Source organism: Patella vulgata, chromosome 1 (assembly GCF_932274485.2).
Source record: "Patella vulgata chromosome 1, xgPatVulg1.2, whole genome shotgun sequence".
Taxonomy (NCBI): Eukaryota; Metazoa; Mollusca; class Gastropoda; family Patellidae; genus Patella; species Patella vulgata.
Window position 1 is genome coordinate 14,572,596 of NC_065879.2, and position 15,697 is coordinate 14,588,292.

At 36.3% G+C, this 15,697-nt stretch overlaps 1 protein-coding gene across 1 annotated transcript; it reads left to right on the plus strand.

The window, feature by feature from the left end:
• The first annotated feature begins 119 nt into the window (after nt 1-119).
• Nucleotides 120-14,713, plus strand: LOC126822587 (palmitoyl-protein thioesterase 1). Its single transcript, XM_050551583.2, has 10 exons — nt 120-240; nt 2,030-2,136; nt 3,629-3,756; nt 4,777-4,847; nt 6,499-6,586; nt 6,833-6,847; nt 7,834-7,924; nt 8,562-8,660; nt 9,658-9,729; nt 10,930-14,713. Exons 1-10 carry the CDS (start codon nt 153-155, stop codon nt 11,053-11,055), a joined length of 885 nt encoding a protein of 294 aa, XP_050407540.1. The 5' UTR covers nt 120-152; the 3' UTR covers nt 11,056-14,713.
• The last annotated feature ends 984 nt before the right edge of the window (nt 14,714-15,697 follow it).

Sequence of the window (15,697 nt, forward strand, 5' to 3'; positions counted from 1 at the left end):
GTTTAAATAGTAGCGCTGACATTTGTTATTCATTCCTTACGCTCACTTCAACGGCTAAACATTGTGTTTTGTTAACCGCAGCTTTCGACGATGAGGGTCAAGGTCATAAAACGTCCGCTCAGCGTATCGTCCGCTGACTTCAGCCCAAAGCGATGACAATAACTATCTGCTTCGTTTTGTTATGTTTGGTAGAAATTACAACACAAGATCCAGTGCCTGTTGTCATCTGGCATGGCCTTGGTACAGATAATATATCAATTTACGACAATTAGATGCCTTTAGTTTCACCTGGCTAAATTATTTTTTTTTATATTAAATTAATGCATGTAACATGTTAAAAGTAAAGAAACCAACCTAGCGGCGCGAATGCACTTTCGTACACCTTGTACTACTTCCCGTGGTCGTACAGACTTGACATTTGCTGGGGGTGGTAAGGGGGACTAGCGAGGATCTCAGACCAAATCTCAGCCGAATCGACCAATAACTGACCTTTTAGGGTCTGACGAGAGATACTTTTTCATACCGACCGCCATTTTCCTTGTTGACTATTTAAAAGAGATGGTTTGTACTCGTGTCAGGTAGGATTATATGCTTAAATTGTAGTTGGATGTGACAGAAATATAATAATAAATAACAATAATGAATCGTTATTTGGAAGATAACTGTTTTGCTTATTGAAGTACTATTTGATACGCATCGTATTTCTCCTGGTGAATCTATATAGTGCCATCTCTTATCTCAAAATACGCAGGGTTGGGAGATGAGGTTGCTTATCTAGGTCAACCATGATTGTCGAATTTATATAAATATTTACCTTGTTCGTGTCGCGCAGATAAGTTTCAAAAGTAATTATGTAATATAAAATTCAAAATTAAAAAAAAAATGTACAATTTCAAGACACATAGATCTGGAAGATTATGAAACATCAACGAAAATAGTCTGAATTAAAATAATTATTTGTTATATAATACCATATTAATCATAACAGTTATCAAGTCCACTTTTAAAAACAATACACCATTTAAACCCCGTGAGTTTCTTTGACCCCCCCCCCCCCGCTAACGACCCATACACGCAAGTTAATTGTTGAAATGAAATTGATAATGAAACATCAACGAAAAAAAATCTGAATTAAAATAATTATTTGTTATATAATACCATATTAATCATAACAGTTTAAAAATAATACACCATATAAACCTCGTGGGTTTCTTTGACCTCCCCCCCCCCCCCGCCCGCTAACGACCCATATACGCAAGTTAATTATTGAAATAAAATTGATGAAATATTATAATCCACAAATGACCTGCTTTGCGTCGAGTGGATGTTAAACCCCATTTCTTTCTCATTAAATCAAATGGGAATTAGTTAAGATTAGATAATGAGCTTACAGTTGTCGCTGTAATAGTTACAAAATCGATAATGAAAATAGAATATACTGAAATTGTCAGTCAAATTGCTTAACTCGGAACCGAGATATATATTTTAGGCTAGCCTCGATCGTCATTGCTAAGGTTGGTACGATAATAAACAAAGTATCGATTGTCCATTTCTACGTCGCCTGCTAATGGCGGCATCGAGAGTTGATTATGGTCTGGATAAGTTAGTTAATGTCTATTTAATAATTTAGGTAACATTTCAGGCCTAAAGAAAGGCCTGGAATGGGCAGCTTTAGTTCTTGTATAATACATGTTTAAGTACACATTTCTGGGACCCATTTCACTAAAAGGGGTGTAAGTATTGTACACGTATTTGTAATTTCTAGCTGTAATCGTGTTAGCTTTTGTCTCCTACTGAGCTGAGTTCCCTTCCAATGCAAAATTCTTTACAACTAATGTCAAATGAAGACTGAAATTGTGACGAAAGTTTAGTACCTGTGTAGATTTGGTAGGGTCAAATGAAGACTGAAGTTGTGACGAAAGTTTAGTACCTGTGTAGATTTGGTAGGGTTAGTAACTTGGTATGCTTTTATTTGTATACAGGAGACAGTTTCTGCAGTCGACTAATCGCCTTGCTTACTTATTTACAGGACAAAGTTGCTGTGGGCGAAGTATTGGACCAATCAAAAGTTTAATAGAGGAACAAGTTCAAGGAATATATGTTAAATCTCTTGAAATTGGTAATAATACTACTGAGGTAATAATACATATTTTTGAAATTTTAAGATCATTTGCCTGGTTAAAGTAGCTAAGTCTCTAACTCAATATCATCCAAAATCCTCGACATTAAAAACACGATTTATTTGTTGGTTTAAATCAACATTGATGTTGTGATCTTACCGGGAAAAGATGGCCTTCTGATATCCACTATTTAAGACAAAATAAACATTTTCAATTGGTACACGAATCGTGTACCATAATACTTTTTAGCGCTATTTGTAATAAGGGACTCGCAAAACGAGGCATATTTTTGAAATTTTAAGATCATTTGCCTGGTTAAAGTAGCTAAGTCTCTAACTCAATATCATCCAAAATCCTCGACATTAAAAACACGATTTATTTGTTGGTTTAAATCAACATTGATGTTGTGATCTTACCGGGAAAAGATGGCCTTCTGATATCCACTATTTAAGACAAAATAAACATTTTCAATTGGTACACGAATCGTGTACCATAATACTTTTTAGCGCTATTTGTAATAAGGGACTCGCAAAACGAGGCGAGGCATATTCCACAAGTCATGTCAAACGGTGACGCTATATTCTTATCTGGAGAGCATGCCCAATAAATACTATCGGCGTATGTTGGAATAACCAGTCGCTAAAGATTGAAATTCGATTGAGAATACTGGCGTATTTCGCCGAACCTAACTGATTAGAAGTTACAGTAAAAACAGAAACGATTGAATGTAAATCAATTTATATACATTCATATTTCATTATTGTATGCGTTGCAACCCATTTGTGTCAATTTCTGGGTCCCAAATATTAGCGACTAAGCTCCTTTAACAAAAGGCACTCTGTTACAAATGATGTTGATATATTCTGTATGAGATATAAACAAATTCCTTTGTAAATATGAAAAAGAAATTCTGTAGTTTAGGACCTAGTTTATATCTTTCAATAAACGTAGAATATTCAGTAAGTATATTTACTGAGAAAGAAAAAGGGTATCATTTGTCCGTACACTGAATTATACTATGCTAATACCATTAGTCTGAAAAATTTGAAATTTCTGACATGAAACAACATGTTAGATGAGAATGTTTGAGTTCACAGATTTCTTAATAGTGAAATGAAATGGGGTTTAACGCCCTACTGTTCTACTCCGAACTGGGCTAATGAAGACGGGTATACGCCATACAGTGTGCTATGAGGGAAATTTTGCCCGGACAGCAGCATTACGGCATACTTTTATATCGAATTCCAACAGTCAAGGGATCTTTTACGTGCACGCCAATGTGTACACGGGACTTCAAGTTTTCATCCCATGTGAACGACTGGACAGCTGTCCTTGTCAGACCCTCCGTCATGCATCACTGACAAGGGGGAACCACGTCGGAAAATCTGGATGAACTTTCTCAGCCAATGCAGGGATCGAACACCCGACCCCAGGCTAGCGAGCCAGCGTCTTACCTACTTAGCCACCGTGACCCCCGATTGTTTAATATAATCATTATTGTATTTTAGGATGTGAATAATGGATATTTAATGAACGTCAACGATCAGGTTACCATGGCTTGTAAATTAATTAGTAATGATTCTAAATTACAAAATGGTTACAACGCACTTGGGTTCTCTCAGGGCGGACAGTTTATGTAAGTTTTAATCAGTGACAGTGTTATAAATACATATTCAAATCTTCATCTGTTTCCGTTCTTTTTCATTATGTATGTTGATGGTGTTTTATGGGTTGATGATGGAAACAAAGAAAAAGTTGACATTTAGAATCTTCAATTATATTAGGGGGATCTCGTGGCTAAGTGGGTAAGACGCTGGCTCGCTAGCCTGGAGGTCGGGTGTTCGATCCCTGCATTGGCCGAGAAAGTTCATCCAAATTTTCCGGCGTGGTTCCCCCTTGTCAGTGATGCAGGACGGAGGGCCTGACAAGGACAGCTGTCTAGTCCTTCGGATGACACGAAAAAGCGAGGTCCCGTGTATACATTAGAGTGCACGTAAAAGATCACTTGGCAGTTGGAATTCGATATAAGAGTAGGCGATAGTGCCGCTGCCCGGGCAAAATTTCCCTCATAGCACACTGTATGGCGTATGCCCGTCTTCATTAGCCCAGCATAGGAGAAGAACAGTAGGACGTTAAACCCCATTTCATTTCATTTTTCAATTATATAAGATTGATGAAACTATAATTACTTAAAGGGCCATTAAGGGAAATTAGATAAAGAGCTGGCTGACAGTTCTTGCTATAATAGTTAAGAATAGATAACGGGAAGAGAATATGCTGAAACCTTCAGTCAGATATTAACGATTGCAATTTAGGCCAAACCTCGATCATCATTACTAAAGTCAGTACGATAAAAAATAAATTTTCGATTATCCACTTTGACGTTAAATCATCAATCACAAAATGTATTTAAATCCAGTAAATATCGCAGGCTAGCGATGGCATCGAGGGTTGATTATTGCCTTGATAAGTTAATCAATGTCTAATTAATAATTTAAATAACATTTCAGGTCTAAAGAAAGACCTGCAATAAGCAGATTTAGCTCTTGCATAATGTGTTTAAATTTTTGTATCTTTATTTTTTTTTTTAAAGAATGGGTTAAAATCATTTTTTAAAAAAAATGATATAAATGAATAATTACATTTCTTTGATTAGGCGAGCTGTGGTCCAGAGATGTCCGACACCACGCATCTTCAATTTCGTTTCTGTTGGCGGCCAGCATCAAGGTAAGAACTCTAACATTGTACTTCATAAATAGAATACTTCAAGTAGGACATGGTTTCAAATATATGTGTAATGTGTACAATCTGGTAAAAATAAAGTTCTAAATTTTGTTTTGCCCTTTATGCATACCCCCAGGCCTCCACTCCTCATAGATCTGGATCATCAGAGTGCGAAGTCATATCCCCCTTCACCATTTTATGGTCATTGAACAAGATCTAATATCAACTGCATTGAAATTGATCAGCTGTAACAATACAGGTATTTAAAGGAATGTATTGCCAAATTATACACGAAGTTTACCTTGGAAGAAAAATCTGACACTATTAGCTATCATTGCCCCAAATATAGAAAGTCTATACATTGCATTTATAGTTTTTTCGTCATTATGCGATTGATTGAAGCCATTAGTTCATCGGGATTTACCGGCGTGGTTTCCCCTTGTCAGTGGTGAAGGACGGAGGGCCTGACAAGGACAGCTGTCTAGTCGTGCAGATGGGACGAAATACCGAGGCCCCATGTACACATTGGCGTGCACGTAAAAGATCCCCTGGCAGTTGGAATTCGATATAAGAGTAGGCCGTAGCGCCGCTGTCCGGGCGAAATAAATTTCCCTATACCCGTCATTATCCCAGTCGGAGCAGAACAGTAGGACGTTAAACCCCATGTCATTTCATTTCAGAAGCCCTTGGTGTCGACTTTATACTGATTAATATTTTGCCCATAACTTTTGCAACCGGGGTGGTGGGGGGGGGGGGGCGAACGGTTAGCACGTGCTGTTTCATAAGGTCTGTCATTGAGTCAACTGGCGTGGTTTCGATTCCGCGGTTGTACGTGACAAAGAGTTAGGTCGCCTGTCCAACCTCGCGGGTTTTCTCCGGGTCCTCCGGTTTCCTCCCACGACTAAAGACCCCTACGCGCAAGCGAATTATTGAAATAAAATTGAACGATATGTTAGTCCCGAAATGACCTAGTTTGTGTCGATTGGACGTTAAACCCCATTTCTCTTCCCCTCTCTCTTTGCAAGGGGGGATATTATGAAACTAACTGTACAGATATCTATTATTATGATTATTGTACTTTAGTACCTGTAGGCCTACTCAAAATTAAAATCTCCAAAGAAAGGAAATGAAATGAAATGAGGTTTAACGCCCTACTGTTCTGCTCCGACTGGCTAATGAGAGACGAACTAGGTCATTTCGGGACTAACATATGGTTCAGCTTTATTTCAATAATTCGCTTGCGCGTAGGGGTCTTTAGCAGTAGGAGGAAACCGGAGTACCCGGAGAAAACCCACGAGGTTGGACAGGCGACCCTACTTCTTGTCACGTACAACCGGGTAATCGAAACCACGCCAGTTGACTCAATGGATCTTTAACGTGTAAGCCAATGTGAACACGGGACCTCGTTTTTTCGTCCCATCCGAATGACTAAGCGTTTCCTTTGCCAGGCCATCGGTCGTGCACTACTGACAAGGAGGAACCACGCCAGAAAATCCCGATCGAATACGGGACCTCCAGGTTGGCGAGCCAACGTCTTCACCACTGAGCCACCGTGGCTCCCAAAATCCCTAAAGTTCACCAAATTAAGCAATTCCCCTTTAAACATTTCTTCAACAAATAGTATTATTTGATATGCTATTTATTTTATTATCAGGTGTGTATGGTTTTCCCAAATGTCCAGGTGACAATAACACGCTATGTGATATTGTTAGAAAACTTCTCAGCTATGATGCGTATGTAAGGTAGGTAAAGAGTCTTAAAAGAGAACAGTTGTCTTAATCAATAGTTTGATCAAATCAGATCTAATTCCATTTAACATATTATGAACACAATGAGGTTTTCACGGTTCGGCCGATTCATTTACTAAATTCCAAATTCAATCAAGGTATCATAGCAACTAAACAGTTGTAGGAGTGACGATTTCCGTTTTTTTTTGTTTTATTTCAACAAAACGTTATGTTATAATGGGTTTTGCTTTTTATTTCCAGCTTTGTACAAGATCAGTAAGTTAATAAAACATTTATTATAATACAGTAACCTTCTTTTTAATCCCGACTATTACATTTTCTCGTGTAAATGTATCCAAAGACGACCTGATGAAATGATCTTACAGCCATCGAAGCTCTGGAAAAGTTATTATGCTTAAAATAATTTACTGCAAGATACTGACCTTGCGGGCCTGTTCATGTTGTTGTTTATTACAAATCTAACGTCCAATACATTATGATATAATATTATGGACAGGTTTATTTAATTAAGTTATTTGCATATCAAGGCGTAATATTTAAAAAAGGAAAATGGGTAAAACATAGAGGAAAAAAAATAAGCTCTTGTATATCAAAATGTCACTTTACAACATGGTGTTGAAAGTTCGCACACGAGAAGAGAAGGCGGGTCATCGTTTCCCTTTTCATAATAAAAACAAGTTAAAACAGGTGGTCCGACTGACTGATGTTTGGTATAATCAGTGCGGATAGACAAAAAAACGTGGGGAAAAAGAATCCGCTTGCTTTATGTGGAAAAGCGAAATTCTCGCGGTAAAAATACGTAGCTGGACCCGTGGATTATTTACATATTAAAAACTGCCCGTGCGATTATTTCCAGTTCGTTAACCATTCCAAGTCTTTAAAAACAGTTCACCACTTCAACGATTTAAAATCATAGCCTGTAGTTCATTAAAAGTTTTCCTTGTTGTAGATGACTCTTCCCAGATAAATACCTGAAAAGGGAAAGAAGAGTCAGCAAGACAGATCAATTTAAACATTCAGTCGATTAAACACATACGATATAGACTTAAGACTGTCAGTAATAATAAATGGTTGTACAGGTCCCTTTTTCTTTAGTCTATATTTTCCCTAATACATTATTATGTTACATCAATAATCTTTAAACAATAATCTATTTTCTATGAAAAATAAACAAATTGAATAATGTAAATAAAAGAAACAATGATATAATATTAAGTCTTGTATATATCTTATTTTGATAGTTTAGTACCAGCTGAATATTGGCAGGATCCACTGAATCTAGATGAATATCGAAATAAAAGTGTTTTTCTGGCTGACATCAACCAGGAGAGAGTATGCTCTTTTTTTTTCTTTTTTAATTGATAATTTCATTTTATTAAAAAATGTTAAGGCTATTTAACTGGAAACAAGTACACAGATTCTAAGGACCAGAAACCGAGTATGACGTCATCGATTTCATATGAAAATGAAGTCTGTCTATCTATTTGCAATTGTCCAAATAACAAGCATGCCAAGTTTCATGTCGATCGTGCTTGAATTGGCGGAACTTTAGGCTTCGGGTTTCATGTCGATTGTACTTGAATTGGTGGAAATTTGGGCTTCGGCTGTTTTCTAAAAGCTTTGCTCCCACGAAGAATATAATGAGTAGTGTTTGGGTTCAGTTCCTGTTTCAAAAACAAGCTCCAATGTCCATTTATAGATCTTGTTTGGGCATATATTGGTTGGTGTACAATACTCGCTGCCCATCAGCACCCTCTCGGTCTGATATTCGGGGGATGAAACAGAGTGGATCAAGGGTTAAGGACAGAGGACATTTACACCAGGATCACCAGCATATAAAATCAGTATTTACCATAGCAAAATGTTCAGTACTATGGGTGTATATTTTACTAATTCGGTGCTTCGGGCGTATAACTTTCTAATTTTAAGATGTACTTAATGTTATATTTTATATTTGTTTTCATTTTAGACCAAGAATCCTGTGTATAAAGAAAATTTACTGAAACTGAAAAATTTGGTGTTGGTTAAATTTCTTCAAGATACCACTGTTGAACCTAGAGAGAGCGAGGTGAGAAATAAAATATTTTACATCTGGTATTGAATGTAAATTATCATCATAATTGAATAACTGTAAATGTTTGATCAGTAGCATTGCTTAGAGTGCCATTGACTTCAGATCATAATGAACGTGAAATGGATTGTACTGAACCATGGATGCGACTTTGCCCGTATATTCCAGACATGTTCTACGTGATTTTCCAAAAGTCCGACCAGGAATATGCCATCGAAGATCATAATATGGTGAATATTATTCAATATTCCGAAATATGTTGACTGTACTTAGTGTATAGCTACTATCCATCTCGATTATCGTAGATAATATGCTGGATTGATTAGGTCATTAAGTGATCAACCTATTTATCGTGTTATACAGTCACTTACCTTGATTAACTACTTAATCTGCCTTGATTGACTGGCTTAATGCTTTGTTGGACTATTCATCAATCCAATCCCGAAAAAAGTTGTTGGTAGGACTATTTATCAATCCAATAACAGTGGTTAAAAACTTAATCTACATGATTACCTCATGGTTTCTCCATTGTCGGACATTTTAATCTGCTGATATCAGCCGACAGCAGGAAGAAACTGGTCATATATGTCACATAACCAAATAGTATATAACATCCCAAATCAATGGACAGTCATAAAAAGCTGAATCAAGCCTATTTTGTGGCTTCCTCTGGCAAGTTTCTCGGGAAACACTTGTCTGCGATATCACACTTGGTGGAAGTGAACGTAAGATTCCAGGCATGAACGAATGGGCAGTCATTATAACATACAAAATGTTTCGATTCTTATCTACTGCCCAGTTCTCGGCTAAGTGTGAACGTGACGACGATGCTGAGACCCCACCCCACCAACAACCCTGTGTCCACTGGTTCTATATCAATTTGCTATGTGAGCATGCTATTGTCCATGGCAAATTTAACGTGTTTGAACAATAGGATATACTTATGTCTTGATTTTCTGAATAGCATACGTTTTTATATGCAACTTATTTTCAGTGGTTTGGATTCTATGAACCAGGTCAAACTAAGAAAATGTTAACTGTATTTGAAACACCTTTATATAAACAGGTGGGTTGTTTGATCACATCGTAATTTTTTAAAAACTATTAAACCTGTTTTATACGTCCACATTAAAATGTAAGATTTACAGAATACAACCCCCCCCCCCCCAAACAAACATTATTTTATTCAACATTTCGGCATTAAAAGTAACAAACTGTTTCAGGGATACATAACTAAATAGTTACCCCATCCGTCGGTTTATGTCGAGGCTATATATATTATCCAAATTTCTTTCAATTTAATCACAGTATTAAAGTTCACAAGTCGAATAGGCTAATTGATTTCAAATGATTTCCGATCAATACTGCCAGAGTTATAGCCCTTGTTCACTTTGAAAAATAAAATCTTGTGGACGATATGGAAGTTAAAGTTATCACCGATTGCCTGTAATTTATACACTGTATTTATGCTTATGAGACACATAATCCTTCTGATTTTCAACAAATTTCGATATTGTTGCCAGAGATATGACCGTTGATTATTTGAAAAATGTTGCGGAGTCTTAAGTTAACATCAGACTGACTTCAAATTTAAAAAAAACCGAATAGCTATTAAAATTTACCATCTGATTATTGGTACATGTTTTGTATAATAAATGCCTGTATTGGGAAGGTCTAAAGGCCACCAAATTTTAATTATTTATGATAATTACTCAAAAGGTTGTTACTCTTGACCAGTTTTTAGTGTCTTGTTTTGTGGCAACCCTCGTTGACTGTCCAGGCAATTTAGCTGCTGTGGGAATACATACTTTTCATTGCCTGACAACCTAGCTTTGCCTGATCAATGAAATGAAATGGGGTTTAACGTCCTACTGTTCTGCTCCTAACCTGGGCTAATAAAGACGGGCATACGCCATACAGTGTGCGATGAGGGAAATTTTGCCCGGGCAGCGGCACTATCGCCTACTCTTATATCGAATTCCAACTGCCAAGGGATCTTTTACGTGGACGCCAATGTGTACACGGGACCTCGGTTTTTCGTCCCATCCGAACGACTAGACAGCTGTCCTTGTCAGGCCCTTCATCCTGCATCACTGACAAGGGGAACCACGCCGGAAAATCTGGATGAACTTTTTCGGCCAATGCAGGGATCGAACACCCGACCTCCAGGCTAGCGAGCCAGCGTCTTACCCACTTAGTCACGTGATCCCCGCCTGATCAATGAAATAATCCTAATTCAAAAGTAGCCTCTTTTTGTGTATTTCAGGATTGGTTGGGATTAAAGAAATTAAATGATACAGGACGGCTCCATTTCTTAAGTTCTGACACAGATCATGAGATATTCACCCACGAGTGGTTCATCAGCAACATCATTAATAAATTCTTTAAATAAATCAACAAAACAATGTTATTACTGTTTGAACTCTCATCTTAATGCTCAAAATATAATACGTTTTTCTTGTTTTAGAACAGCAAATATCTAAGTAACTTGGAACAATATTTTTTATTTGTTAGAACTACAGTGTAGTTATGTATACAAGATTTTTATACGCCCACATTTTCATGTGGACGCCAGTCCGTCCGTCCACAATTGTTTGTGGACACTACAGGTCACAATTCATATCCGATTTTGACGAAACTTGAAATATAGGTTTATCTCCAAAAGATCTCGGCTGCTTTCGATATTGGCATGTATCGGATCGAAACTTCATGGATTATGGCCCTTGTTTGTACGAAAAATCACGTTTTTAGCTTGTGGACCATAATAGAGGTCACAATGTTAATCCTATTTTGATGAAACTTGATATGTAAGTTTATAACCCAAAGATCTCGGTTCCTTTCGATATTCGCGCGTATCGGGCTTGAGGACCCTATAGAGGTCATAATTTTTATCCGATTTAAAAAATCGTTTTAGTATATCACCGTTACACCCTAAGGACGTCTGAGTTCGAATTTCGTAGAAATCAGACCCAAACTGACAGATAAAATAGGCGTCCCTCGTACTCAAATAGCGTAAAAAAAATATGGTATATCAATGTTGTGGACTCTCTAGAGGTCACAGTTTTCTTTTGATTTTGATGAAACTTGCAATGTAAGTTTATAACCCAAAGATCTTGGTTCCTCTCCATATTCGCTCATATCTGACCGTAATTTCCTGAATTATGGCCCCTGATTGTACGAAAAATCGCTTTTTGTTTAGTTTGTTCTCTATCCATCTCTTGCAAAATGTGGGCGTATCCTGCCTAGCAGCCGCTGGTTGTCAAATGTATTGCTGTATGTAACAATATATTTATTGCGCCATTTAAGCCTACAACATTAATTATTAAACTTACATTAATTATTAAATTGACAATATTTATTAACCTTTTCGTAGAAGGTGACATTTTGTCCAGATACACAGAAATGGTCTTCAACATCCTTCTTTTCAAAAACCAATTGGATAATGAAGATGGAGCATAGAACATGAGCGAAATAAAAGAGTGCTTCCCTTCATTGATTAGTTGATTTAACGCCCCATGTTTCACAACGAATTGAGCGGGTCCTTAAATATGGGTTACCAGAAAAGTATTTATCGGGTGGTTATTTTCAATAAAAGTATGGTAATTTTGGTATATATGGAAAGTAGAGATCTTACTAGAAAAATACTGGATTCCCCGAAAAACACTCATGGAGCGTATACAGGACATAAATTTAAGGGTTCCCCTAATCAACAACCCGACGATTAGGACTTTCTGCACGCGGGATGTCAAAGGTCACACGCGAACATTGAACGCTTGATGTACAAGTTGATAAACTTTATGAAGAGTTAGACTTACAACACTTTCTGAGACAAAAAATGACGGAGAAAGACGCGGGTATTGGATAATCCGAGAATTTAATTAGGATTCGATATTTGTAATAAAGAGTAAGCGATTAAAGACAACATCATCTTATGTATGCAATGAATTCTCAACTTGACTTCCAAGAGAGGTAGTCACGTGACGTAAACATGGCCTGGTTGGATCGAATTATTATAGCAGGACATTCCTTCGCAATTACAATGTTTGAGAAGGATTTGAAGCAAAGTTATGACAAATTAATTCGTTTGATTATGTTTTTAGTCCATATATACCATAAAATCACACAGTTTGAACGCGGGAACCCATCTTTAATAAAACTGTTTTTTTGTTTTTGTATTTATGTTTTGTATTTCATCAATGCAAAAGAGTTAAGAATTTTATTCTATGTAACATAAAGATCTGTATATTGGTTACTCTGTTGTAAATATTGAAGATTGTGTTACATTTTTTCTAACCATGAGTTCCATATTAACAGGCAAGTCATTTTTTCACGTTGCCTAAATATTTATTTAATAAAAATGTGTCCATGTAAATTATGCTTGGTAATATGTTATTTAACAATATAGATTGTCTCACATACAGACACTGACTGTCGTGGCTGACCGTAATGACTTAACCCTTTTCTATATGCAATCATTCATAAAATACTGCGTCAAACTTATTAATTCACAATTATTATCGAGAACAATGAAGACTTGACCCTGCAGGTAGAACGACATTAGTAATAAAGGTGAGGTTGCTGCCTTGATAACAGGGTGATTATCTTGTCCGCAATATCACCTTAGGGGGTAGCGAACGCAACGCCACAAGCACCAACCAACGGATGATTAGCAAAGAGAATTATTGTAAACACATTGAACATTCATGGAAACGTTTCTTAGATGATTGTTTATTCATATTTGTTAAGGGTAATGTTTTAATGAGTTATATCTCATGCTAAACTCACTAAATGAAAGTTTAAATTTTATAATAGAAAAAAAAGGGTTACATCAATTAACTTTTTAGATGTAGCAATAATATTATCTGAAAATGGTAACATTACAACGGATCTATATTATAAAACTACTGGCACACACCATTATTTAGATTTCAATTCATGTCACCCTTCTCATACAAAACGAAACATCCCGTTAAATCTTGCTAGGAGAATTTATACAATCGTATAATCTGATAAGAAAAAAAAACCCCAAGATAACCAGAATTGACACAATTCCTTCGAAATGAAAACTAATCTAGTGGTTTAATAATAAATGACATTAAACAAGCCTTAAAAATAGATCAGGAGGTTTTAAGAAAACCTAAAGTTTTAGGCAAACAAGATGAAATTTTGACTTTAGTTACAACACATACTCCTTCTCAAGAACGGGGTATGGACATAATTAGATCACATCTACCACAGTTATTTATAAAAGTGAAAAACCTTAAATATATTATGATTTTGTTTGAAGACACGATTTTGCTTGAAACCAAAGAGCTTCGTTTCATTAAAATGTTCGGAGCAAATTTTGTTTGAAGACACGATTTTGCTTGAAACCAAAGAGCTTCGTTTCATTAAAATGTTCGGAGCAAAACTCAATGCAAAAGGTAATTGACCAGTCGTGTCCAACTATTAACTTCTTCCCGCATTACTATACATAACGTTGCTATGACGACGTTGCTTAGTATTACGTTATCGTAATTGTTAATATTGTTATGTTATGTCCTGATGATGCCCCTGCGATTGAAAATATTAGACAGTGATTAATTTTTAATGATATAGTTGTTCAATTCATACTATTGTTTATAGGGAAATATATATATATCGACACAAACTGATTTCAATATTGGGTTTAATAACATTTTAAGGTACCTTCCGTCTTGGGACTATTCATAAATAATGTCATATACATATTGCTGTAGTTATTTGAATATGAACATTGGGCTACAAAGGATTAATTATCATATTTGTTGAACATGTTTTGTTAGTGAAATATATACATTTGCAATTTGAATAAAAATGAAAAGAAACGAAACAGAAACGAAGACGTTTATTTTACATTTAGAAAAAATTAACGTTTTATTAAGTCAATGTTCATATTGACCATGTCATATATAATATACCTAAAATGAGCGCTGCAGCACTCTGTGGATAACCATGTCTATGAACTTGTAATTATTGGATTGTAGCATTTATCTCTTTTGAAACAAATAAACCATTTTACATCCACAGAATGTGAGCCAAGGTTTCTGCTTTTTTTAAAAAAAAGAAAGAAATAACCGTAAAGAACAATTAAGTCCCTAAATGCAAACGTACACATTGATGCGATACACTATGCTTATCAATGCTACTACTCTGGTTGTCAATATGGCTGCGTCATTGACCCAGTCGTTTCCAAGATCATAAGCAAATCAGAAAGCGCATTAAAATGTGTATTTCTGTAGTAAACGGGCACAAATACACTGTACATCAATTATTATTTAAAAAGTGGTGCCATGACTGCTGACTTCTTTAAAAAGTAAACAGCATTAATAATATCTGGTAATAAAATGACAACAAAAGACGTAGTAAGTACAAACATGACAGTGGATCCAACATAGGTAGCCGATGGTCGCGGATCTTCGATACTAATATGTTTACGAACATAAGACGATAATGTAGCAGTTTTGACAACCAAGGCTTTTGTTACATTTTTCATACGATCTTTCAGTACATCCTGACTTATGTTCCAATCACCTTGCTTGTCACATCTACAATTACAATTATCCGGCAGTGTGGCGTTAGGTGGCGCTTCAGTGACATCAGGTAGAATTGTCGTGACGTGAAACTGGGTTGAAGTGGCGTCAGATAGAGTTGCTGTGACGTGAAGCTGCGTTGAATTAACGTCAGGCTGATTTGATGAAGAAGAAAAGTCTGAGGTAGATGATGTCAAACACGACACGACTGTTAAATATTCAGAAACAACCATTGTTGTTACATCTAAAGCTGAAGACAATTCGTGAAGTTCTGTCGACGAATGAAATATATCTGTTGATATGTCAAGAGATGTTGTGGATAAGTCATCTAAGGGTGCTGGTGTCAAGTCATAAGATAGTGTGTTTTCTAATGATGTTGACGTACTATCAGACATGGATGTTGTTGGTGCTTCTATTAATGTGGAGGTAATATTAGATTGTATAGATGATGACGTCATACAGTAAGTTGTATTTACTTGTGAT

What these genes read in the sequence shown, in the direction of transcription:
- LOC126822587 (XM_050551583.2), top strand. Translation starts at nt 153, where the DNA reads ATGACAATAACTATCTGCTTCGTTTTGTTATGTTTGGTAGAAATTACA. An exon ending in TCTCAGGGCGGACAGTTTAT is followed by an intron (nt 3,757 to 4,776) that starts GTAAGTTTTAAT and finishes TTCTTTGATTAG; the next exon opens with GCGAGCTGTGGTCCAGAGAT. An exon ending in TGTTGGCGGCCAGCATCAAG is followed by an intron (nt 4,848 to 6,498) that starts GTAAGAACTCTA and finishes TTTTATTATCAG; the next exon opens with GTGTGTATGGTTTTCCCAAA.